We start from the raw sequence: 26,086 nt of genomic DNA, 5'->3' as shown, positions 1-26,086 counted from the left end.
CTGACATTTTATTTATTCAACAGTATTTTTTTTGGGTGAAATATTTATTCAACAGTATTGGTGACGATAATTATAATACTCTTCCGGTCCTAATTATAAGACCCAATTGACTTATTTGAGGAGATTAAGGAAGTAAGTTAAGTTGGTTATTTATAATAAATAAGTGTTTTCATTCCTAAAATATCATTGCTAATTAAGTATATTGGCTAAAACTATTATTATTAGAAGGATTATCTTGAAAAAATATATAAATATAAGAGACAAAATGGATTGGGGTCTTATAATTAGGACCAGATAAAAGTCAAATGAGGTCTTATAATAAGGACCAGAGGAGTATAAGTTTGTGTTTTATATCAACCTAACATTTTATGAAATAGTAGATATACACGAAAAAACCAAGACAACATTCTACTAAACAATATAGAGCCCAAAAAAAAATCATGAACAAGTAAGACATAGGAATATTTGAATTAAAAAAAAAGACATAGGAATATGTATGGAAAAAAACAATTTTGTTTACCGAGAAAATAACAAGAATACAAGCAAAAGAGAAAAGAAAATTATCCTTGTCATTCGACTCTTCCGGATTAAAAAAGGTGATTGAATGATTAAATATTTGGAAAAAAAAAGAAAAAGAAAAACATTATCAAGCCCATGAGCCTTCCTAACTTGATCATGGAAGAAGGGGGACGATTATCTTAATGTAAGATTATTTTTGTTAGTCAACCCTTAATGTAAGATTTAACTATATATAATTTGACTTGTTTATTAAGTTATTAAGTTATTACATATACATGTTATTTGATATACTACCTCTTCCGGTCCTTAATATAGATCTTGTTTGACTTTTATTTTGGTTCTAAATATAAAATCTCAATCCACTTTGTCTCTTATATTTATGTATTCTTTTAAAGATAGTTCTTCTAATAATATAGTTTTAGTCACTACAGTTGATTAATAAGGATATTTTAGGAAAGATAATATCTATATATTATAAATAACTAACTTAACTTGTTTTCTTAATTTTCTCAAATTAGTCAACTAACTCTTATAATTAGAATTAGAAGTAGTATTAAATATAGTATTTAGTAGGTTCTCCAGTCTTTAGGATTGAAAAAATATTATTTGAGGAGCACGATCTCTTCTTTTACAAGTCAAAAACAACAATTGCTTCATTAATATTTGGGCAGCGGATGCAGAAATTATGACAAGGCGTTACCCTGATCAACGGTGATAGTTGAGAAAAGAAGATCAACGGCATCCAACACCCCCACGTGCATAGCAAAATCCGTTGTCGTTCTCGCTGTGTTGAAACGTTGGTCCGAATTGAAGGAGGTAGGTACCGCATGTGTTCTGCGTATTCGTCTAATTCCCCTCTATAAGCAATCACCAAAATAAATGCTCGTTTTCGAGCTGAACCCGACCTACCCCTCATTTTTTTAAAGTCCAAAATTCAAGCTTTTCATCTATAAATACATCCAGCAACCCACTCAGCATTCAGTTGTTTGTTGGATCTGGCCATCCGTCTACCCACCTGCTTCACCCAGCTCCTTCCCCTCTAACTCGTTTCTCTCTCAAAAGGTAATTGCATTGCATCCTTCTGCCAACCTCCAGATCTCCATTCTCACTTTAAATTTTGGTGTAATTCGTTTGGGCTGCTGTTTATTCTGTGTTTCGTTTCTCTGCTCACAATCTGGTGAATCTTGAATCTCAGATTTGATTGGAGTTTGAGGTTAATGGGTTTTTTTCGTAGCGCTCTTGTTCTGACATTTGGTGATGGTAAGGTTGGATCCGATATTAATGAATTACTGATTAGATTTTATTCGGGTTGAATGAACTTCTTAGGAAGAAATGGCGCGCAAGAAGATCAGAGAGTACGACTCGAAGAGATTGTTGAAGGAACACTACAAGAGACTCTATGGCAAAGAGTTACCTATCAAGTCTGCACAAGTAAGCACTCTTGCCATGGGTGGTAGTTTAGTTCATTGCTTTGGGTAGCACAGTGTTGTAAATCTTGCACTCCTACTCTATCGGATTAAGATCATGTTCAAATTACGTTAGTGATTGTTTGCTTCTGTTTGATAAGGGTCTCCAAAATTTATTTAGATTCAATACAAATTTTTGGTGCTGTGTGAGTTTGTCTTAGGTCAAGATAGCACTTGCAGTTGTCAGATATCAAACTTCCCTGCTAGCAGATGTACCCATTATCCTGGAGTTTCAGGCTTGTTATGAACAACATTGTGAATTTTGGTCGGTTTGCTGGATGAATCAGTTTGAAGTTTTCACATGGTTGTCGTTAAGGACTAAGTCGGCCCGCGTATAGATCTTTTTGAATTTGTGTTAATTAAATTTCTTTATTTAGTCAATGAAGTTCTTGAATGTCTTTTTGTCAATGTGAAATCTCCTTTTCAAGGCTAAGTTTCTCCGTGATGCTTATAACAGTGGCAACTCCTACTTTTGTGAAAATTATCTGCCCAGTCGTAAAGATGACCATAGCTTGAATTTTGAATGAGTAATGAATCTACTCCACATTCTATGCTCTAGGTTACAGAGTCAACTGATTTCAATGAGCTTGTGGAGAAGGAACCTTGGCTTTCATCTTCAAAGTTGGTTGTGAAACCTGACATGCTGTTTGGGAAGCGAGGGAAAAGTGGTTTGGTTGCCTTGAACCTGGATTTGGCACAAGTTGCTTCATTTGTGAAGGAGCGTCTAGGCAAAGAGGTGCTTTTTAAACCTATGCCCCTTTAATGTTTCTCACAAATTTCCTATCTTCTGATTCCATCGCACACTTGTCTTTGTTGCTTTTAAGCATTTGATGATATTTTTCTCTGAAATGTACAGGTTGAGATGAGTGGATGCAAAGGACCCATAAGTACTTTCATTGTTGAACCTTTCATTCCACACAAGGAAGAGTTTTACCTTAACATTGTCTCAGAGAGACTTGGGAACAGTATAAGCTTTTCAGAATGTGGAGGAATTGAAATTGAAGAAAACTGGGATAAGGTACTGGGATTAGGATTTTTATACCTTACAAATGAGTTGCTCAATCTGAGTTCAGTTCATTAACCTTCCCTTGTAACTAAGAAGTGGTTTGCTCTCATTTCAGGTTAAGACTATATTTGTTCCAACAGGAGTTTCTCTTACTTCAGAAGTTGTTGCCCCACTTGTGGCAACCCTTCCTTTGGAGGTAAACTACTTTAATTGTATTTTCTTTTACACCATATTTCTTGATGTTAACCAACGGGACCATTCCATTGAAATCACTCATAGTTATTTTCATGGCACTTTATTCCTGTTACTGATGAGCAATTCACTCTTGCTTCAGATCAAGGGAGAAATTGAGGAGTTTCTCAAGGCGGTTTTCACTATATTTCTAGGTATATTGATGAGTTGTATATTTATGAGCCAGAAGCAGACCAGTGCAATAATTTAATTGACGTTACTTCTTTTGTGTGCGCTTTTTTACCAGACTTGGACTTCACTTTCTTGGAAATGAACCCTTTCACATTAGTTAATGGAAAGCCTTACCCATTGGATATGAGGGGTGAGCTTGATGACACTGCCGCTTTCAAGAACTTTACTAAGTGGGTTCCATCCTTTTAATGAATATCTCCAGCTCCAATCCTTCTTGTAAACCAGATTAAGATTTTGTATCAATCTTTTTCCTCTTTAATTATTTTCGCAGATGGGGGGACCTTGAATTTCCATTGCCATTTGGAAGGGTTATGAGCGCCACAGAGAGTTTCATTCATGAATTAGATGAGAAGGTGCAGAAATGCAACTTTGATCTGTCTTTAAATTTTCACTTAATCAGTTTAACTTTGTCCATAGAAGGCTCTGTGTATGTTTGTGTCTTGGCATGGTGACAATTCTAGATTCTGTTTTAGTTTTCCGTCAAATAAATCGTCACTTTTAGGTCTACAGCATAAGTTCATGATTTTTGTTTGCATATTTAATTCTTGCAGACAAGTGCATCTTTGAAATTCACAGTGTTGAACCCAAAGGGCCGGATTTGGACAATGGTAGCAGGGGGAGGTGCTAGTGTGATTTATGCTGATACGGTGTGTTTTTCTTAGTTGACAGCCAGACTCAAAAGTCAATATCTTTATTGATATCATTAGCCGTCAATTTCCAATATACTAAAACATGATGATTAAACAGGTAGGAGACCTTGGCTATGCATCTGAGCTTGGAAATTATGCAGAATATAGTGGGGCCCCAAAAGAAGAGGAAGTTTTGCAGTATGCTAGAGTTGTGATTGATGTAAGTTCTTATCTCCCTCTTATCTTATTTTGAAACGAGCAACTACATTCCTACTCTAGTATTATCTCATTGTTTTTTTTTCTTACAGTGTGCAACTGCAAACCCTGATGGCCAAAAAAGAGCCCTTGTGATTGGAGGAGGAATAGCTAACTTTACTGATGTTGCTGCTACATTTAGTGGCATAATTCGAGCGTTGAAGGAGAAGGTGAGTGTAACCCCCATTTTTATCATGCTAACATGTGTCAATAATCACTTCACCTGAAAAAATGTAAAATTTGTTTTAAGATAAATGGAGAGTCAAAACTGAACTCTAAGCCCCTTAGTCACTGAGGCTTTGATACATGTGTGAGTTGTTAAAAGAAACCTTCCGCGAATGATTCTGTGGCAATCCTTAGCAATATGCTTATAGTAGAGATGGTTGATTGACTGTTGTGCTATTGCAAACCAGGAAGCAAAGCTAAAAGCAGCAAGGATGCACATATATGTGAGGAGAGGTGGCCCCAACTACCAGAAAGGTCTTGCTAAAATGAGAGCACTTGGAGAGGAGATTGGTCTCCCTATTGAGGTTGGTAAACAAGTCCTTAACTGATAGTATTCAGTACCTCTGCTGATCCTGAGCAGAATAAGTATTTGAGTTATGAGGAACCTTTTGTGATATTTTTGAGGTCTCTTTACAGGTTTATGGACCAGAAGCAACGATGACCGGCATATGCAAAGAGGCAATCCAGTACATCACTGCTGCCGCTTAATCATCCTAATTTTCGATGCGTGCCTTATTTTATGTGTATTTTCATGGCAAGTCTGGAAATGACTGTTGATTCTTGGTTTCCATTTCAATTCCTAGAACTCGGAAATTTAGTGAGGTAGATCACAGGTTTACACGAATTCAGCCATAAAAAGAAAATGTGGCATGGAATGTTTTGTATGTTATTATGAATGAATATGGGGACTTTCTTGACAAAATAAAGAGCTCAGTGTCATTCGCTTTGGTTGCATTCTAATGGGTCTCATTTTCCATGTTTTTATGGCAAGTTTATTTTTGGATCATAATGTGGTGTTGCATTATTATGCATTACGAAACTTCTGATGCAAGAATTTCATTTTTGTTCAGCAGAATTTCCGAGTTGTAGCTAAATAGTTTAAGGCTCTAACGAGTCTCCTATTTCCATTTCTCTTCATGGGCTAAAAACCTATTGATTGCAATCATGAATGCTTTTTTTTTTTTTTCGAGTTTTATTGATTAGAAGCCTATGGTAAGATTAGGTTATTCAATTTCTTGTTGGGATGAAAAGCAGATCATTTAACAGATCACCTATGCCATTTTCTGATCTTTGATAGTCAGTCAATGCATTTCCATAATAAAGAGCTTGATAGAGGTTGGGTTTAATTATAAATATAATATCTCAATTTATTTTATCTTCATTTTTTTTCTTCCAAACTATCCCTAGCGATTGCACCTATCAAGGAAACTTATATAAAGATGTAATTTCAATACAGATAATTTAAAAGAGTAATTTAAGGAAATTAATATATAAATTTTTACATTAAGGACTATTATTACATATTATGGAATCCACATGTCATCCAAAAAAAATATCATTAAGGGTCTGCCGACAATTCTTCTGTGTCACTTAAAACCTTTTTTCTAAAGAAGACAATTCAAATTAAATACGTTAGTTAGGAAAATGGAGGGAGAACAAATTTTAATGAACTCTGTTTGAAAAATTGAAGAAATGAGGCTAAAAGTTTTTAACTAATTTTGTTTTCTCTTTTTATCTTGCATCTTTTCTTTCTTTATCAAAATTGTATAAAACCCCATTTCTTTATTTTTTTTTTTAAATTGAACTCATTAAATTTTTTGTATCCTCCATTCTCTTCCAATCCCACATACCAAACATAGGCTAAGAGAATATGAGAAATGTTTTTAGAAGAGAGAGAACTATAAGACCGTTTATTTGAAAATAAAAAAATATCAATATATTTTTTTCCCCCATACTCACTTATTGGAGTCTTCGGCATCAACAATCAAGCTCTCATTCAGTAGCACACTATTCAAAAAAAAAAAGTATGAAAAAATTATTATTTATTGTTCATGTTTACTTATAATTTTTAAGTTTTAATAAACCCAGACCACCAAAAAAATACTATCTTTAAAATTAATTTTAACCTTGCATCCTGTTTCATTTTACTTGTAAAATTAAATTTTAAATACAATATAAACAATCTATTATCTCAAGTTAGTATGAATGATACAGTTATTGCTTTTGAATTTCTTTTTCCAAATTGTTTGGATCAGCTTAATAACTTTTTTTTAAAAAAAAAAAAAGAATTTATACAGTGCAAAACCACACTACTAATTAAAACAAGGGAGAATTACAATGAGATCCCAAGTAATTAAAAACAAGTCCCAGAGGTTGTCATTCTTACTGTAGGACTTATTATTACATGTTGCTCAGATTGTTATTTAGGACTTTGTAGTGATTATTTCTCTTATATGGGATTTGAATGTAATTCTTCTTTAAAACAAGCACTGTGTCCGAAGAAGGAGGGAGGAGGGGGGGGGAAGAGAGAGAGGCGGCGACAATCTTGAGAACCACATAAGTTGCTTCGAAGTGTATGGTCCAAATCTGTAATAGATTCTGAAGGCTCAAGTCCAATTTCTACTCTTCAAAGTCATCAAGTCTACCACATTCAAAGTCATCCCCTATCATTACCAAATTTTTGGAAGAAAAGTAGCTTCTTCTAATCTTCTCCACCTCAAAATTCCCAATCAAACAGTCGTGTACAAGCATAATTTCCAATAAAATCTTAAGGAATGTTTGGATGGAATCAAAACTAGTTTTTTAAAAGTGTTTTTACAGTGTACGAAGTAAATATGTAAAGAAATTTTTCTCGTTTTACGAAAAAGTGCTTTAAAAAGCATTATGGATGCTTTCAAATACCCCCTTAGTTCATGCCACTTAACTCTCAAATTCTGGTTTCCCTCTCAAAAAAAAAAAAAAACACTGGAGAAATTTTATATACTACTCTTCCGGTTCTTAATATAAAACCTATTTAACTAATTTGATTAGATTAGAAAGTTAGGTAAGTTAGTTAATTATAAAAAATATGACATGTTTTTCCTAAAATTATCATCTTTCTTAATATCATCCCTCCATCTTCTACTTGATTATAGTTGAAGGAGTATCTATAGGGATAATTTAGGAAAAATAGATAAATATGAGAAATATGTCTTATTTTATAACCAAAATCAACTCAATAATTAAGTCCTATATTAAGGATCGGAAGAGTAGTACATATTTTTTAATATGTTATTACTACTGGTTTAGTTTGCTTTTTCTTTTCTTTTTTAAATTGTTTTTAATAAACTGGAAAATGAACAGTTCTGACGCAATCGAACTCTTCTCACTGAGATTTTAGTATGCATCCTACTTTTAAAAAAAAAAAAAAAAGAACGGTGTTGGTGCGAACGGGGAAGAATCAAAAGAGAACATAACAGTGCCAAAATTTTATTTTTGTCAAGCAGAGAAAAAAGAAGAGAAAGTTTGAAGAAGGAAAAAAAAAAAAAAGTTGACCCGTCGTTTGGGCCAAAATCGAAGGACCCGATCAAAGAGGCTTTATTTAAAGTCACGTTAACCTGTGGGAACATGATATTTTCAAACACGTGGGCACGACACTTATCCAGACAAAAAAATTTGTGGTCTCTGTGTTGCTCATTTATTAAAAAAAAAATAATTTTTGGATAAGCATCATCTGCGCCAAAATAAATTGAGGCCCACCCGGTCCTTTCAAAAACTTATATTTTATATAAAGAGAATTGCTATAAGTCTTTAAATTTGTGAAAATAACAATATACTATTTCCAGTCTTTAATATAAGACCTGTTTTTATTTTTATTTTGATCCTGATTATAAGATCCCAATCCACTTTGTCTTTTATATTTATGCATTCTTTCCCAAGATAATCCCTCTAATAATAGCAGTTCTAGTCAATAATTTGATTAGTAGGATATTTAAGAAAGACAGTACATATTTATTACAACAACTAAATTACTTATGTTTTTTAATTTTTTCAAATTAGTCACTAGCTCTTATAATGAGGACCAAAAGTAACATGTCATTAATATTTTTTAGTAATTATTTTTGTTGAACCTCACAATAATTATCCTTACGTACTCATTCACACAACCATGTCTGATATGAACATCTACATATCCAGACCAACTAAAATTTATGGAGATTTTTTTTAAATAAATATACATAGTTTAAGATTAAGTAATTGTGGCTATTTCGATCACATAGCAAGCTAGCAGTCGTTGAAGGGGCATAAATGTGGAATGGACACGCCGACTTTCTAGACGCCCTGTGACTACATTCCTCGGTCTGTTTTTCAATTTATTTTATTATTTATTTATTCATTTATTCCTTTTTTGTGTCAAGTTTATCCATTAAAAACACGGAAAACTATTATTTAAAAAATAAAAGAACAACGCCAATGATTGTTTATTCTAATAAGTAAAAGCGCAAACTACAAAAGGCTTCCAGAAACAGTGTGAGAATTATTACTTTTTTTCACACAAAAAAAGGTATTTCGGGGTAGGCAATTAAAATTAATCAAAGTTTAGAGTGAATTAGTTGCGAAGGAATCGTCTTAAATAAACAAGCCACGTGGGGCATAAGCCAGCTATGCGAAGCAGAGGAACACAATTATGAATTATCGTGAGAGTCCAAATTATGACTCGTCATCTTCACATTTAGCGTCTCTTTTATTTGATTGGCATTTAAACGGCGTTTGGTTGGGATTCCCGCAAAATCAATGGATGTGTTCGATTAATCCTCCATGTTTAATACGGATTCGATATATATGATATCCGCTTAATCTAAATATTAATACATCTCAAAATTATTTATTATAAATATAACTATTCTTTTAATTTTAATTATAAGATTTTAGTAGTATCTATAATCGAAGTCTCTAATTAGGATTAAAAGTACTCCTCTACCTCCGATCCTAATATATAGACCCAATTAACTAATTTGAAGAGATTAAAGAAAGAAGTTAAGTTAATTATTTGTAATAAATAGGTATCGTCTTTCTTAAATATCCTTACTAATCAACTATATGGCTAGGACTACAATTATTAGAAGGACTATCTTGGAAAAAAATGCATAAATATGATAGACAAATGGATTTGATCTTATATTTAAGACCAAAATAAAAGGCAAACAGAGTCTATATTAAGGACCGGAGGTAGTAGTATATAAAATAATGAGGGCTTAAATTTGAACTTAAATTAAATATAAGATTTTTCATTCTTTCGATGTGTGTGTGTACTGAGATGGCAAAAAATTGTGTAATTTCTATATATACTACTTCTGATCCTTAGGGGGTGTTTGGATAGAAGCCAACCATGGTTTCAGAAGTACTTTTACGGATTACGAAGTAAATATGTGGAGGAAGTTACCTCGTTTTGCGGAAAAGTGATTCTGAAACCATGGTTTTGGTTTTGCCAAACACCCCCTTAATAATATGGATTTCATTTGATTTTTATTTTACTTCTAAATATAAGACCCCAACCCACTTTATCTCTAATATTTATACATTTTTTTCAAAATAATTTTTCTAATAATGATAGTTCTAGCCAATACACTTAATTAACAAGGATATTTTAGGAAAGACAACGCCTCTTTATGACAAATAATTAACTTGACTTCTTTTCTTAATTTTTTCAAATTAATCAACCAGCTCTTATAATTAGAAACGAATGTAGTATATAACAATTTTTTCTCCTACTATAAAAAAAATTAACAACTAACATTGCTATTTTAATAATCAATATTTCAAGAAAAAATTGTATCAAAAAAATAATTCTGAAGTATTCAAAAAACAAATTGACACATTAACCCTGTATTTTATTATACTTAAAAATTTCACTTTTTAACAATTTATAACAAAAATAAACTAAATCAATTGATTCCTCCAACTCAACTTTCATGATGTACATTAATGTACCTTTTTGGTGGGTAAAAGATATATATAAATTATATATATATATATTTATATATACGTGTGCGCATATAATATCAATACCCAGGGTGGAAATTGGAGAACAAACAAATTAATCCAGGTCGGAGCTCTCAAAGTTCTTTTATTTTATTCTATTAGATTTTTTTTTTTTTTGAGGGGTTTACCAACTTCTTGACCTCCGTATTGGATAACAGGCATAGGGCAAGGCATCTATTCCCCACTCTACATATAAGCTCATCCACTTCCCTCCTTCCTCGCTCTGCCCCTTCACCTCAAAACACCACTGGCCTGATCACTATGGCTCAACAGGGCAGTACTTCTGAACCAGAAGCAAAGCCCTCCATTCATGGAGACGTATTAGAGTCCATTCTCTCCCACGTCCCACTCATCCATCTCCTCTCCGCCTCCCGCGTCTCCACCTCCTGGAACCGTGCCGTTTCCTCTTCCCTCGCCCACCTCAACCCCGTCAAGCCCTGGCTCATACTCCATGCTCACAGCTCCCGGTCGCCGTACCTGACTGCCACGCACGCCTATGACCCTCGTTCCCACCTCTGGCTTGATATACGCCGCCCCAATCAGTCGTCCCTCAAACTCGCCTCCTCCGCCCTCCGCTCATCCCACTCGTCGCTGTTCTATGTTCTCTCTCCCACCGTTTTCGCCTTCTCCTTTGATCCCCTCCATCTCACGTGGCACCACACCGAGGCTCCTCGCGTCTGGCGGGTTGACCCAATTGTTGCTCGTGTAGGCCGCTGCATCGTCGTCGCCGGCGGTGCTTGCGACTTCGAGGATGATCCCCTTGCGGTGGAAGTGTACGACCCGGCGACTCGTACTTGGACCATGGGTCCTTCCATGCCGGAGATCCTCAAAGACTCTACGGCCAGTACGTGGCTGTCTGTCGCCGTCGATGAGCAAAGGATGCACGTGACGGAGAAAAGCTCCGGCATCACATACTCCTTCGATCCCAACGCCGAGATCTGGGACGGGCCGTACGATCTCCGACCCAATCAGAATGTGTACTCTTGCGTGATCGGAACTCTCCACAACCGTCTGATCGTGGCGGGACTGGTGGGGAACATGGAGAATTTGAATAGCGTGAAGCTGTGGGAAGTGAGGGGCGAAATGGGGAAAGAATTCTGGTGGATGGAAATGGGCGAGATGCCGAAGGAGATGGTGAAGAAGCTGAAAGGAGAGAGTGAATGTGTGGCGTCAATTGCGATGAACGCGATGGGGGATTTTGTGTATATTCACAATCCATCGGAGCCGGCGGAGATGATCGTCGGTGAGATTGTCAATGGGACCTGCAAATGGAGGGACGTTCCGAACGTGGTTATGAAGGACAAAACTCGAATGCAGAGAATGGTGGTGGGTTGTAGTGACGTTAGTCTGGGGGATTTGCAGAAGGCGGTTTCCGAGAATCGGAATTTCGCCGTCAAAATTCGCGCTGGAAACTAGAGAAGACTGGGCGGGAAGAAAGCAGATCCTCCGAAATTGACTTCCGGTGACCTCCTGAAGTATTAACAAAGTACTGGAAATGTGATCATTGAAACTTGGAGAAGAAAAAAAGAGGACTTGATTCCCATACGATGAATTCAACATGATAAATGGATGAAGAGGTTTGAATTGTTGAATTTTGTGATTCATGGAATTCAGTTGAGATGAATAAAACACGATGTTACCCAAAACAGTGCGGCTTGGTGACAGAATATGAAAAACTGTGCTCGATTGCTTCTTTTTTTCTTGTCGTTCGAATTAAATATGTGGCATTCTATGACAATAATTGACCTTCCCCTAAAAAAAATATGTTGATAACGCACGGTTGAGATATTGAGTTGCTACTATAATTTTATATTATTATTTTTTATTCTATTTATAAGGTGTTTCCAGCATATTTTACACAGATTAAAAAAATTTTAAAATGCATTAACTCTTCATTAAAATATAATAACTTTTTAATTTTATTCATATTTAATATACATATTTTTCAAAGGAGATAACTACCTACAATGTAATAAATAAAGGACAAAATAGTATATTCACATTAAAAATTTAATGAAATGATTTATAAATAGGATAAAAAAATCTTCTCTTTCTCCCCTATAAATAGGATCATAGGAATATATGTCAATTTATTAAATTTATTATATAAATGTATAATTTTATTTCTAAGTCACAATTATAATTATTTTAATTAAATATGTTCATGGTTGCCCTTCGATTTTAAGGATGAAATAATACAAGGTTTTGTTGGTATTTACACGAGTTGAGATGAGTGACAAAGTAGTTTATTACTACCTCCACCTCTAGTAGTTAATATAAGAGTTAGTTAACTAATTTGAGTATATTAAAAAAATTAATTAAATTAGTTATTTGTAATAAATATATTTTTTTCTAAAATATTTTTATTAATCAAATGTTGACTGGAACTAAAAGATTATCTTAAAAAATAGATAAATATAAAAAATAAAATGAATTGACTAAAATAAAAATTAAATAAATTCTTATATTAAACATTAGGAGTAGTATTTATCTATTTATTTTTCATGGAATGAGGTTAGTATTATAAACATCGTGTACTCATTGTTGTAACGAGCATAGAATGTGTTCTCCGCAGAGAAGAATAGTCAATTTCAGCCACGTGGAAGGCGTACGAAGCAGAGTGGATGAGGACGATAAGGACAAGGCCCTAATCAAAATCTTGACAAGAGAAATGGGTCTCCACTCTCCAGTTTGATGCAATCATGCCTGGGTCTTCCTTTAGATTACCGGTTTCAATAGTCAAATATTCAGTTCGATTTTTAATATAAAATATAATTAATTATTTTAAAGAGATTAAGAAAACTAAAAAATAATAATTTTGACTGCCTATCTCTAGGTTCCACACTAGTTGTTTTTTCCGACTATGAAAACCGTAGTTTAAATATACACCCTTTTTTCTCTTACTGATTTTTTTCTTTCAATTGAAGTATTGAACAGTTCTCTTATTTGGAAAGAATGCGAATGTAATTAAGTGAGGAAGTTATCTACAAAATAATTAAATTTAAGATTATAATTGTCATTCAAGGCCCAAAAAAATGAAGATTTTAATTGTCATTGATTAAAATGTTTGAACTTGGGCCTTGGTTGGTTCGCTGTAATGGGCCTATGGCGTTGGCAATTAAAAAGGGCCCTCGATAGGTTAGTTTAGTTGGCTGAATGTGGGCTTGCCATGTCATTTTTTGGGATGACAATGGCGAAGTTTGTAGTTGAGGGTACTGATAGCCATTTATTTCCATTTTTTTTATAAAAAAAAAAAAAAAGATCTCCTAATAATACTACCTCCGGTCCTAATTATAAGACCCGGTTGACTTATTTGAGGAGATTAAGGAAGTAAGTTAAGTTAGTTATTTGTAATAAATAAGTGTTGTCATTCCTAAAATATCTTTGCTAATTAAGTGTATTGGCTAGAACTATCATTGTTAGAAAGACTATCTTGGGAAAAAATGCATAAATATGAGAGACAAAATGGATTGGGGTCTTATAATTAGGACCAAACAAAAAGTCAAATGGGGTCTTATATTAAGGACCGGAGGTAGTATTAATTTAATTGTCAAATTATTTTTCTAAAACATATATTTTATGCAAGTTTGGAACCGAACTCAGAGGAGACCTCAAGAAAGAGACTTCGGTGAAGTGGGCGGCTCAAATCATCAAAATGGAGTGAGATGCCTTCCTTTGATTGGATTGGACCACTTTGTTCCATGACTTCACCCACTAACTCATGTCTCTTGACCATCAATTTAGAATTTATCAACCAGAATATTATGTCTAACGAAAGATACTAATTCCTCACAACATGACGAATCAATATTTAAATTTTGGTTAGAAAAAGTGTCTATATTTAATACTTGACAGTGCTTCAAATAAAATTACTTCTAATAAGATGATACCTATACACAAAAAAAATTTATAAATTTTCGTCCCATTTTTTTTCTTATGGGATAGGGCAAGATCCACTTAAAATATACATTTTTTTTATTATTATTAAGTGCTCGGGCTCCTCCATTTTTCTTTAAGATCACAAAGAGATATTATTTTATAATTATTCATCAATTTTCAAACCAAATGAAGCTCTCGCATGATGCTTAAAAATATATTAGTTTCACAGTTTGGCAGGGTCAAAAAGAATCTTATAGTGTTTTTTTTTTTTTGAAGAAAAAAGGATATATTAAAGGAGGAAGGAAGCATGATAAACGCAGCATGACATATAATGATAGAAGCGAAGCGTGAAATTGACCTGTAATCATTACCCATTCTCCAAAACCCCGAGACAGAAAAGCCCCATTGCCCTTTTTTAATAAAAGTTTATTTTCTCTCGTTATCCGCCTGTTTTCTTTTTGGCTTTATAGCCATAGGGATCAGCCTTTGTACTTAGTACTCTCTTTTTTTTCATGAGGTTAAAAAAAATATGATCTTTAATATAAGTTACTACCCGATACTTATTACAAGCTTCAATAACTCATTCACAAATAATAAATAATTAGTTTAAATTAGTTTAAATAATAAATAGATTAGAAATATATGTTTATTTCTAAATATACCCTTATAATAAATAAGAAAAAGGATGAAAAAGAACATATGAAAAAATGTGATGAAAGATAAATAATTAAGGACACCATTGAAAAAATATATTAAGATAAACTCAAATTAAAACTTATAAAATGGACTACATTTCTTTTTGAATTTAAGACTTATAAATAGGACCGGAATGAGTATTTTATAAAATTTATTATATGAATATATAATTTTCACCCACAACTTATTGTTTTGTAAACTGTTTATTTTAAAGATGTGTATATATATATTAAATAAGAATAGAGTTAATAAATTATTGATACAGTTTAATGTTTTGTCCTAATTCCAGTAAAATACATTAAAGATGGTATATAAATCGAACTAAAGGAGGATAAAATTTGACATGAATCATACTTTTCTGATTTGGAATTATTTGTTTGATCTTATTTATAAGGTAGAGAAATAATATTTTTCTTAGTTCTATTTATAAGTCACTTCATTCAATTTTTATGATAAATGTACTATTTTATTCTTCATTTATTATAGTGTAGGTAATTATTTTTTTAAAATATGTATATATTAAATAAAGCTAAAGTTAAAACATTGTTATATTAAATAAGGCTAAAGTTAAAACATTGTTATATCATGATAAAAAGTTAATACAGTTTTAGATTTTTCTTAATATATGTGGAATATACTATGAAAACACCTTATAAATAAGAGTTGATGAGCATGTTTTTATGACGTGGAGTAAGTGAATTGGGTGGAGAATTTTTATACATATACAAACAAGAGGGGTTCAAATAAAAAAAAAAAAAAGGACTAATAAATTGCCATTCTTCCTTATATTGTAAAATAATTTTTTTGGCCAAAAAAATAATTTGGCATGGAAAGGGTATTTTCCATTTCCCATTTCCCATGTTTATTCTTGTAATTTTAATAATATTGTGTTTTCGTATAGAAATTAGAGATGAATTATAAAATTCACACCTTGTGACTCTCATTGACGCGGTGGGCGAAATAGTTCTCGCGCCCATTTTCAAGGCACGTGCGAGTCCATTCACCCCACCATAGGAAGGTCATTTCAATTATTAGTAGCAACGCACTTCTCTCGTTTTTAATATAAGATTTATTTAGCTAATTTAATTATATTAAAAAAATTAGATAAATTAGTTAATTATAAGAAAAGTAACACATTTTTTCTAAAACACTATAATCATCTTTCTTAATACCCCATCTTCCTCTTCTACTTGATTATGGTTGAGGGAGTATCCATAAGGGTAATTTAGAAAAAATTAATAAATATAAGAAATATGTCTTATATTTAGAACTAAAGCTAACTCAAGAGTTAGATCTTATATTAAGGATAAAAGGAATAGCATATTAAATTCAATTGATAATCCTCAGATAACAACACACAAAAGTCTCATAAAACAAAATACTCTCACCCTCATATTTATTCACTTCAAATTTAAAGAAGAATATGGTTCGTTTTCTAAGTTTTGATTTAGAATTTGTTTAAATATTTAATGCATCTTTTTAATTTTATTTTTAATCATTTATTCTTGTCGTACTTTTTTATCACATTTTTTTCCATATATTCTCTTTCATTTTTTTATTTATTATAAGGACATATTTGAAAACAAAACTATATTTCTAACCTATTTATTATTTTTAAATAATTTTAATTAGTTATTTATTATTTATGAATTAGTTATTTGAAATTTATAATAGCTACAGGAGGGGAGATTAAATTTATTACAAGTTATGCATACGTGTTACATTTTTATTCCCTTGTTTCCTAAATATAACAAGGCTTATTGAACTAAGGAATGCATGTTTTTATTTGTGAATAGGATAATTTCTTTTGAATTTCATATTGGGCATTAATATTGATGATTATATTAATTTGATTCTTGGTTTTGTTTCAAAATTACAAGTAACTACCACAGTATATAACAAGAATGGTTTATCTGTTGATTCTAATAAATTAATTAAAATGATTTATATTATGAACTGAGGAGTATATAAATGGAATAATTACTTCTGCATTATATTTTGACATTTTTAATTTTATTTTCGAACTTGCTTCATCATTTCTAATTAAAATGACCTTATTGCGCATTTTGCCTTATTATGGAAAAATTATTTTTTTTGGCCAAATAATTTTATCTATTGAGCAACCTTATGTTTGGGACTTGGATCCTCTTCATTACTCTTCCCATCCTCTTTCCCTCCATTATCCTTCTTTTCCCTTCATAATCATTATATCAAAATTTCCATAATCCAAATTTAATATCTTATAAAAATAATATTATTAAAATAAATAAATAAATTTAAACGGTTAAAATCTGGCCTGAACAGTTCATAATTGTAATAAAAAATTAAAAAAATTTGATGCAAATCATATTTTAATAGTTTAAATTTATTTATCTATTTTAATAATAATTTTTATTTATATAAAATATTAAATTTGAATCATTGAAGTTTTGATTCAATAATTGTTAGGAAAAAATAAAAATAGTGAAAGGAAAACGGATGGAAAAGCCGCGAAGAGAATCTAAATTCGTTTGTTTAAGGGTAAAAGAACTTGAACCCGATCGAAGTTACGAAGCGATATTCTTTTTATTTCAATTTCCAAAGTGACGAATAAACCCTTGAGAGCGTGTTTCACGGCACGCACATTGAGATTAATAAATTATAATATTCCATTAGTTTAAAATTAATAGAGAGAGAGAGAGAAGGAATATTCAGCCTTTTCCAATGCCGACAAAAATGCTCTTGCCGCTCCTTGATTTCTAAACCTACCAACCTTTGCTCTTCTAGGCATTGTTTTCGTTACCTCCATTATTTAATCCCTCTACCTTTTTTTTTTAATGAAAATTTAATCCCTCTATTACATATTCCTCTTATCCTAAATCATTTTCAAATACAATAAAAAATTAAAAATAAAATTATATTTTTTGAATATATTTATGAGACAAAAAATAAGATTTTATCTAATATTACAATTTATAAATCATATCATTAAATTTTTAATATAAATATATTATTTACTTTTAATTTATTGTAGTGTAGATTGTTATTTTCCTACAAGGGTCCTTTAGGATAAAATTAAAAAGTTTACAAATTTTAAAATAGAGTTAAAATTTATTTATTTTTATTTAGATCAACATTTTCTCTTATAAGTGCTTTATGAAAGGATTAGAGGGATATTCTCTTGAGTTTTTTTTTATATAAAATCCAATTAAAAGTTGTTGTTTACCTCTAAATATAAAATTTGTATGATGTCATATTTATTATAATTAACTAACTTATCTAACTTCTTTAATCTAATTAAATTAGCTAGATAACTCTTATATTAGGGACCAGGAGAATATCTTTTTTTTCATAATCCCTGTATTTACTAGGTCTTTAAATAATTGAGATTTTATTAAAAAAACATATTACAAATTTTTTCATGTTACTCCTCTTATATCAAGGTTGCTTCAAACATATTTCACACAGATCAAGAAAAACCTTAAATATCATTCATTTTTATCTAAAATTTAACAACTTTTCAAGTTTATCCCTATTTTATACGTATTATACTTCACATAAATAAAATCAAAATAATAATAAATAATAGGAAAAATTAATCTTTTAGTCCTTGAAGTTTTGACTTGCTTAAAACTCAGTCCCTGAAAGTTTAACTCGCTTAAAACTCAGTTCTTCATTTTTTTATTTTTAATAATTTTTTCTTATTATCTATAATCCATGCCAAGTCATCACTGAGTCATCCTACATGAAAAAAAAATGCAGTTATAAATTCTTTTATGGATTTCTAGCTCAGCTCTCCACGTGAATTTGACAAAACAGATGGAAAAAATAAAAAATAAAGCTTCATATTTACTATGAGCTTGGATTGGAGATGAAGTACGAACGGCGACCTCACTCTCCCTCACTCACCTGCTCTCATCAATCATCCTCAACACCATCCTGTATAGATCGATGAACGTGAATGTGTCGGAGTTGCAGTTGTCTCTTGAAACTCCCTTGTTTTTGTTGCTTTCAATATGATTAGTTTGTGAGCTTGCAGTAAACGATATAGGATTGGGATGGATCTTTCTCACCATCTCAATTGAAGTTAGAATTGTCAATGACAAGGCATCCACATTTTTGATGGATCTTTATACGTATTATACTTCACATAAATAAAATCAAAATAATAATAAATAATAGGAAAAATTAATCTTTTAGTCCTTGAAGTTTTGACTTGCTTAAAACTCAGTTCTTTAACTATGACTTGTTATGAATTAGCCCTTGAAAGTTTAATTTGTTTAAAACTCAGTCCCTCATTTTTTTTATTTTAAATAATTTTGTCCTTATCATTTATAACCCATGACAAGTCATCATTGAGTCATCCTACATTGAAAAAAATACAGTTATAAATTCTTTTGTGGATTTCCAACTCAGCTCTCCACATAAATTTGACAAAAAAATTGGGAAAAAAAATAGAGCTTCAAATTTACGATGAACTTGGACTGGCGATGACCAACGACAACCTCACTCTCCCTCACTCACCTCCTCTCCTCTACTTCATCGCCTTAGATGTTTGCTAGCTGAGACAAGGAATTATCAGATGGGCTGAAAACTTTTGGAGGAAACTCAAAAAAAAAGAAGAAGAAGAAAAAGAAAGAAAAGGAAACAGGGCATAAACTCATTCAAAAATGTGGATGCCTTGTCATTGACAATTCTAACTTCAATTGAGATGGTGAGAAAGATCCATCCCAATCCTATATCGTTTACTGCAAGCTCACAAACTAATCATATTGAAAGCAACAAAAACAAGGGAGTTTCAAGAGACAACTGCAACTCCGACACATTCACGTTCATCGATCTATACAGGATGGTGTTGAGGATGATTGATGAGAGCAGGTGAGTGAGGGAGAGTGAGGTCGCCGTTCGTACTTCATCTCCAATCCAAGCTCATAGTAAATATGAAGCTTTATTTTTATTTTTTCCATCTGTTTTGTCAAATTCACGTGGAGAGCTGAGCTAGAAATCCATAAAAGAATTTATAACTGCATTTTTTTTTCATGTAGGATGACTCAGTGATGACTTGGCATGGATTATAGATAATAAGAAAAAATTATTAAAAATAAAAAAATGAAGAACTGAGTTTTAAGCGAGTTAAACTTTCAGGGACTGAGTTTTAAGTGAGTCAAAACTTCAAGAACTAAAAGATTAATTTTTCTTAAATAATAAAATTATACATCTATATACATTTTTTTTTAGTATTCCATAAATAAGACTAAATTTTTTTTTCTTTATACCATATACTCCTCTGGTTCTATTTATAGGGCAGAGAGAGAAGGTTTATTTTTGTCCTATTTATAAGTCACTTCATTAAATTTTTATCATGAATGTACTATATTATCCTTCATTTATTATAGTGCAGATAGTTTTTTTTAAAAAGAGTATTTATTAAATAGGAGTAAAATTGGAAAGTTGTTATATTTTAATGAAAAGTTAATACAGTTTAAGGTTTTTCTTAGTCTGTATAAAATATATTAGAAATACCTTATAAATAGGACTTGAGGAGTACTAAATAAGATCAAAAGAGTAATTATGAATAATTAACTCTCACGAAAGTGAGGGCGGAAACAGGCCAGGCCATGTCTTACTCTTAACAGGCTAGGCCTATTTTGTAGCCTATAGGCCTAAGCCTGGCTTATGGCCTGTTACAGGCTTATCCTTCAACCTGAGCCTAGCCTGAAACATGTTAAAAAGTCTGTATTTTTAAAAAATTTAAATTGTAATAATTTTTTTAGAAAAAAGCTAAAATTAAAAAAAGCATACATAATAATTAATTTTTTAGTCTTGTCTTTTATTTAAATTTTAGTATCGTAAGGATTGTTTTAAATCTTAATTACAATTTACAAGGATATTATTGAAAACTAGTTTTAATTGTATGTTGAAATTTGGGACAAAACTATGTTTAAATACCCCAAAAAAAATTAAGATCAATAAATAAAGAGAAAAAACTATTAATTTTACAATGAATAAAGAGAATATCATAATTTAATTCACATAATACATAAGTTAATTAATCTATCATTCTTGGAATAAGATTTTTCTTTCCTATTTTAGTTATATTTTTAAGATTTAAAGATCATATTATTTATTGATATTTTTATTTTAAATTATATTTTTATCTTTACTTGTCAATTAAATTTCAAAATCTAAGAAAAGACTAAGCTATTAGCTATATATTGAAATTAAAAAATAAATTAAAAGAACACATTAATAATACTATTAACTAATTTTTTTATATATTATAATTATAAATTTCTAATAGATTCAAACTGGCCTATCAGGCTCAACAAGCCTTTTAGAAAATCTAAACCTAGCCTGTTAATTTAAACAAGCTTTTAAACAGATCTGAAGTGTTTTCTTTAAAAAAACAAATCAGGTGGTCGTCTGGCTTATTTTTACCTTTACACGAACGGGTCTGTGTTACTTTAACTGGAGAATAAAAAAAAATCAAAAAGTCGAATGCAAATGAAGAGGGAGAGCGTGGGAAACAGCGACGTAGGCCAAGGCATGGGCTGCGGCCTCCCGATGCATCAGCCAGATTCTACTTCGCGGCATCCGATGCACAATTTCTCTCTCCCTCCATTCCCGGCGCATTTTAGCATTTCTCCCTCTATCTCTCTCAGGATTACTCAAAATTTAAATATGTTTTATTATTAAAAATGATCTAACAAATTTTTATTGGTACTGCTCTTTAATAGAATTTTCTAATTTTTTTTAACCATTGTTGTGATTTCACATATACAAAAGTGCATTTGGCTTCACATTTTTTAATTATAACATTCTATTATATTATAGTATAAAATTGATAAAAATAATTCTGGTAAAAAAACTGATAAAAATAAAAGGTAATATGTATAGTACAGATTCTTAATATAGTATTTATTTATTTAATTAATTTGGATAGGTAAAAAAATTAATTTAATTGTTTGTTTGTTAAACATGTATGTTAATTTTCTTAAAATATCCAATTAAATCATTGGTATCGAAACAACTTTTTAATGTAAACTTTTTAATATATATAACCAGTAAATATTATTTGAATAAAAGATAATAAATGTGAGAATAAAATAGATTGAGATTTTATTTAATTCCCAACTAAGTCTTATTTTAAGATACATAGTACGAGTATATTTAAATAAAGGATACGCAGCAGTCATTCCCTGGAAAAGAAACCAGAGGCCTCGCTCTGGCAAATTTATAATTTGTGTTCAAATAAAAAATGACATCAATAAATTAAATAATAATAATTTAAAATGATCGCAAACACAGAACAATCTCTTCCATCACATTCACGACGCAAGAAGCCAAGTCATTTTTTGTGTCCGTCCGTACAAGTCCCGTGGCTTCGACTTTGCATTAGATGTTTAATTGCCACTTACCATATTATTAACTTAAAAGCGAAGCATTTAATATAAAAAGGGCCTAATATAAGTATAAAAAATGATTTGGATTATATATAATAACGTACTTTAAAACTTGCTGCCTAACTTATATTATATCTGCATTTAATTTTTTTTTCTCGCGTGGCAAATCATTTGTCGACAAGCGGAACTAAAGGAAGCTTTTTTAGGGAGGTCCGTGGTTCTGGAAAGTTCTTTGGCTTCTCTTTTCATGAATTTTGGGGGTTGGCTTCCAACCCTTTTTGCTCTATGAAGGATTTTGTTCGATTCTACTAAGGTTTGGGGGGACTTTCGATAGAGTATATGGAGTATTGGTTGTCCTTATTACTCCCTCCGTTCTTTATTATAAGAGACATTTGATGTTTATGGCATGTTCTTATATATAAGAGACACTTAAAAGTTGTCTCTATTTTTTTGTATTGATTTTCTATTTTACCCTTATTATTTGTCTCAAACTCATACTTTCTTTCCCTCCTACTTCTCTTTTTTTAATAATTTAATTGTTCTCTCTCATACTCTCTCTCCTTATTAATGGGGGGGCATTGTTGGAAAAAATATTATACTTTTTACATGGAACGGAGGGGAGTAGTTATTAGGAGTATACTTTGTGTTTTTCTTGTTCTTTTGTGCTTATGGGAGTCTTTTGGTGTTGGTTGTATTTTACCATGATCAGAGGTTGTTCACGATCTCAAGATGTTCCCTTACCTCTCTGTTTTAGGAGGCATATTTGGTGCTATATCTGGTTTTGCAACCTTGGCACTAAAAGGGGTGTGCTCTTTAGAGCTTGTCTTTGAACAACCACCCTTTGCTGCTCAATGGAGCTTGTTCTACGCTTTTTCTTTTGATCATGGTAGAATGAAAGCTGACCTATTCACCTTCGTCCTTCAAGATGTAGGTTTCTTTTGGCCTTACTGGTTTGAGTCTCCATTTGTCATCTTAGTTGAGTCTCTGGTCTTTCAAAGTCTGTATTAGTAGTTGTATTTCTTTTCATATAATGAATTTTCTTTCCGCTGGCAAAAATTGAATAACTCCCATACTATCATCTTATAAATATTCACACAAACTTCATTATAAAATAAGAATATTGATTATATAAATTCAAATTCAAATATTTAAGTAGTTTCAATGAATCAGATGATACTTTGAAGGCCTATGTTTGAATAGTCAAGGATATTTATATTAATTGGCCAAAAAAAAAATTTATAGTTATATTAAAAATGCTCACTTTTAAATTAACTTCAAAATAATTCCAGTTTCTATAAAAATATGAAACTGAGGAAGTATTATATTAAGGCACGTGCTGGTGCATTTTAGCGCCACTCCTGACTTTTGCAGAATGTGACTGTTATAATTTTTTTTTTACTTGTGCAGTAATACGATTTTAATCATAAAATTTTATTTATAAATTATAAATAATATTTTATCATTAAAATCAGAAATAGTAGTATGGTTTTAATCAACAAATGCTTGATAAGGAGTTCATCCAACTTAACTAGTAATTTTGTGTTTAAGTTCTAAGGACGTAAGTATGCTAAAATTTGCTGGAAGAGTCCAAAGGTTTTGCAAATCTCGATCTAAATTAGTTGGTTGTTCAGATATCTATTAACAGAATTAGAAAAAACACTGGATAATTGGTGACCCAAAGGGTTATTAAAAAAAAGGTATAGCTTTATTTTTCTCAATAACCGGTTAATTTTTTTGCCAACTAATAACCTATTTTAATATACCTATAAATTTTGAATATGAAGTTATGAACAAGCAACAAATTTAATTAATTAATAATCTATTAAATTATAAATATAAATGAATAATATAAATTGGGTTACAAATAATTTGCATAGGCGCGCACGAGCACGACCCACGTCTCGTCTAATTTTTACAGAATTTTTGAAATGAAGCTGAAAGCAACCAAAGACGGAGACAACCGAACCACGTGACCTGTCAAAAGCTTACCTGCAAAATTTTGTTTCGCATTAGACAGTGCCCATTGTTTCCTCTTTCTCTCTCCGTCTGATCAATCCCCCACATTCCTTCAGTCCAATCACCGCAACAAGAAAAGGGGGAAAAAAGAGAGATTACCTTTTATAATTATGTATTGTACCATCTTCTCTCAAGTGGTAAATTTTAAGAGTTTCGTTACTGGTTTTTCATCTGTCTCTGTGTGGACTTTGGCGTGTTCCTTTGGCCTTTGTGCTTTTGATTCTAACTTCTCTCTAGGGGTAGTGAATGAGTGAGAATGAGTGAGAGTTTCATTTCATGCTCTTTTTATTCTGGGGTCTGCAAAAGGAAACAAGATAATGGGGGTGGCGGAATCACTGGCAACTAGCAGACCAGAGCTAAAAACCAAAACCTGTAGAAGGTAGGAATCAGGCCCGGAAGTCTCAGATCTCAAGGATATTTGAATTTCAGGCTTGAATTAGCTTGGTTCTTTCTCTGGAAAGTTTTGTTCATTCCTCTCAGTTCGAATTCTTTTCCGAGCTGGTTTGATGGTCATTGCGCGACGTTCTTGTTTCGGCAATCGTGGGCTTTGCTTTATGGGCATCTGATTCCGAGAGTGGCTTTTTGTTCGGATAAGGCAATATGCACACTTGCTCTCTGGTCAGAATGGCTTGTCAAATTGCTAATTATGAACTAGCTGCGTGAAGGAATAAAGGGAAGGAGTTTCTGAAGCAAGAATATAGAGCTATGGGAACGACTAGTTCAGTTTTCTGGCTTCTGGCTTTGCTGTTTCCGGCTTTGATGGAGATTTCCTCTGCCGCGCTTTCTTCTTCTGGGATAAATTATGAAGGTTGTATTTTCTCTTGGAATTTTCCTATGCTGTTTATCTTTATAATTAGTATAACTTATAAATAGAAAGATTATAATCTGATATGGAAAGGGGGATAGTTGAACATGTTGACCTTTATATATGCTAGAATTTACTGGCCGCAGCAGCAAGAAGATTAAAGTTGACATAATCTTTTAACTGTTTTTCTTCTTTTGGTTTTTGTTTTCTGAAGAATTTGTACTCTATATAAAGACCTTAAATCTGACTCTCTTTTTTTATTTTTTTCCTTCTTGATGTCCGCTGAAAACGGAAAGAGGAATCTCATACAAAAGCTCTAACCCTTTAATGTTGTTCCTTGAGCAGTTGTCGCTCTGATGGCCATAAAAAATGAATTGCGTGATCCACACAATGTCCTGGAGAGTTGGGATATTAATTCTGTCGATCCTTGTAGCTGGAGGATGATTACTTGTACCCCAGATGGCTCCGTCTCTGCTTTGTAAGCTTCTTAGGCTTCAATATGTTTTCAAAGAGGCAAACTTGTTCCTGGACATTTTGATCTGTGAAGACTCAAGTTCGTTCATTTGTTTTTCAGTTTGGTTTTTTTTCACTTAAATGGTTGTTCTTTTCCTTATCAGAGGATTGCCCAGTCAGAACTTGTCAGGTAAGCTATCTCCTGGGATTGGCAATCTGACTAACTTGCAATCTGTGTAAGTTCCTATCTAAGTTCACAAGGTTTTTTGGTTTTTGGTATCTTGGTTCTGTTGTCATTGTTGCTTGGGTTTGGCATTAATGCATAGCTTCTTATCTGTTTCTTCACCGCTTTTTCAAACTTACCCTTACTTGGACTCATGCATATTGCTTCGGCTTCTAAGAACATAAAAATAACTTTGAAGATTGAGACATTTTTGTAAATTGTGCAGGTTACTTCAGAACAATGCCATTTCTGGTTCAATTCCTGCTGCTTTAGGAAATCTGGTAAAGCTTCAGACACTTGATCTTTC

At 32.0% G+C, this 26,086-nt stretch overlaps 3 protein-coding genes across 3 annotated transcripts; all 3 read left to right on the top strand.

The window, feature by feature from the left end:
* Positions 1–1,425: 1,425 nt before the first annotated feature.
* On the top strand, positions 1,426–5,260 carry LOC114743113 (ATP-citrate synthase alpha chain protein 1). The gene is made up of 13 exons (XM_028931307.1): positions 1,426–1,581; positions 1,846–1,950; positions 2,545–2,721; positions 2,842–3,003; positions 3,107–3,187; positions 3,326–3,377; positions 3,470–3,584; positions 3,686–3,767; positions 3,966–4,061; positions 4,162–4,263; positions 4,352–4,468; positions 4,712–4,828; positions 4,941–5,260. Exons 2-13 carry the CDS (start codon positions 1,852–1,854, stop codon positions 5,010–5,012), a joined length of 1,272 nt encoding a protein of 423 aa, XP_028787140.1. The 5' UTR covers positions 1,426–1,581; positions 1,846–1,851; the 3' UTR covers positions 5,013–5,260.
* Positions 5,261–10,520: 5,260 nt separating this feature from the next.
* On the top strand, positions 10,521–12,020 carry LOC114743111 (F-box/kelch-repeat protein At1g23390-like). The gene has a single exon (XM_028931305.1). The coding sequence runs from the start codon at positions 10,587–10,589 to the stop codon at positions 11,739–11,741; it is 1,155 nt and encodes a 384-aa protein (XP_028787138.1). The 5' UTR covers positions 10,521–10,586; the 3' UTR covers positions 11,742–12,020.
* Positions 12,021–24,293: 12,273 nt separating this feature from the next.
* On the top strand, positions 24,294–26,081 carry LOC114743109 (protein NSP-INTERACTING KINASE 3-like; the record flags this gene model as incomplete). Its single annotated transcript, XM_028931302.1, has 4 exons — positions 24,294–25,106; positions 25,449–25,581; positions 25,721–25,792; positions 26,006–26,081. Coding segments are annotated over exons 1-4 (384 nt in total), but the record flags the coding sequence as incomplete, so codon positions are not given.
* Between the last annotated feature and the right edge of the window lie 5 nt (positions 26,082–26,086).

Source organism: Neltuma alba, unplaced genomic scaffold (genome assembly GCF_004799145.2).
Source record: "Neltuma alba isolate B1F8T4 unplaced genomic scaffold, ASM479914v2 tig00003946_pilon, whole genome shotgun sequence".
Taxonomy (NCBI): Eukaryota; Viridiplantae; Streptophyta; class Magnoliopsida; order Fabales; family Fabaceae; genus Neltuma; species Neltuma alba.
The sequence above is the reverse complement of the archived record's forward strand: the minus strand, read 5'-3'. Positions and strand labels throughout refer to the sequence as shown.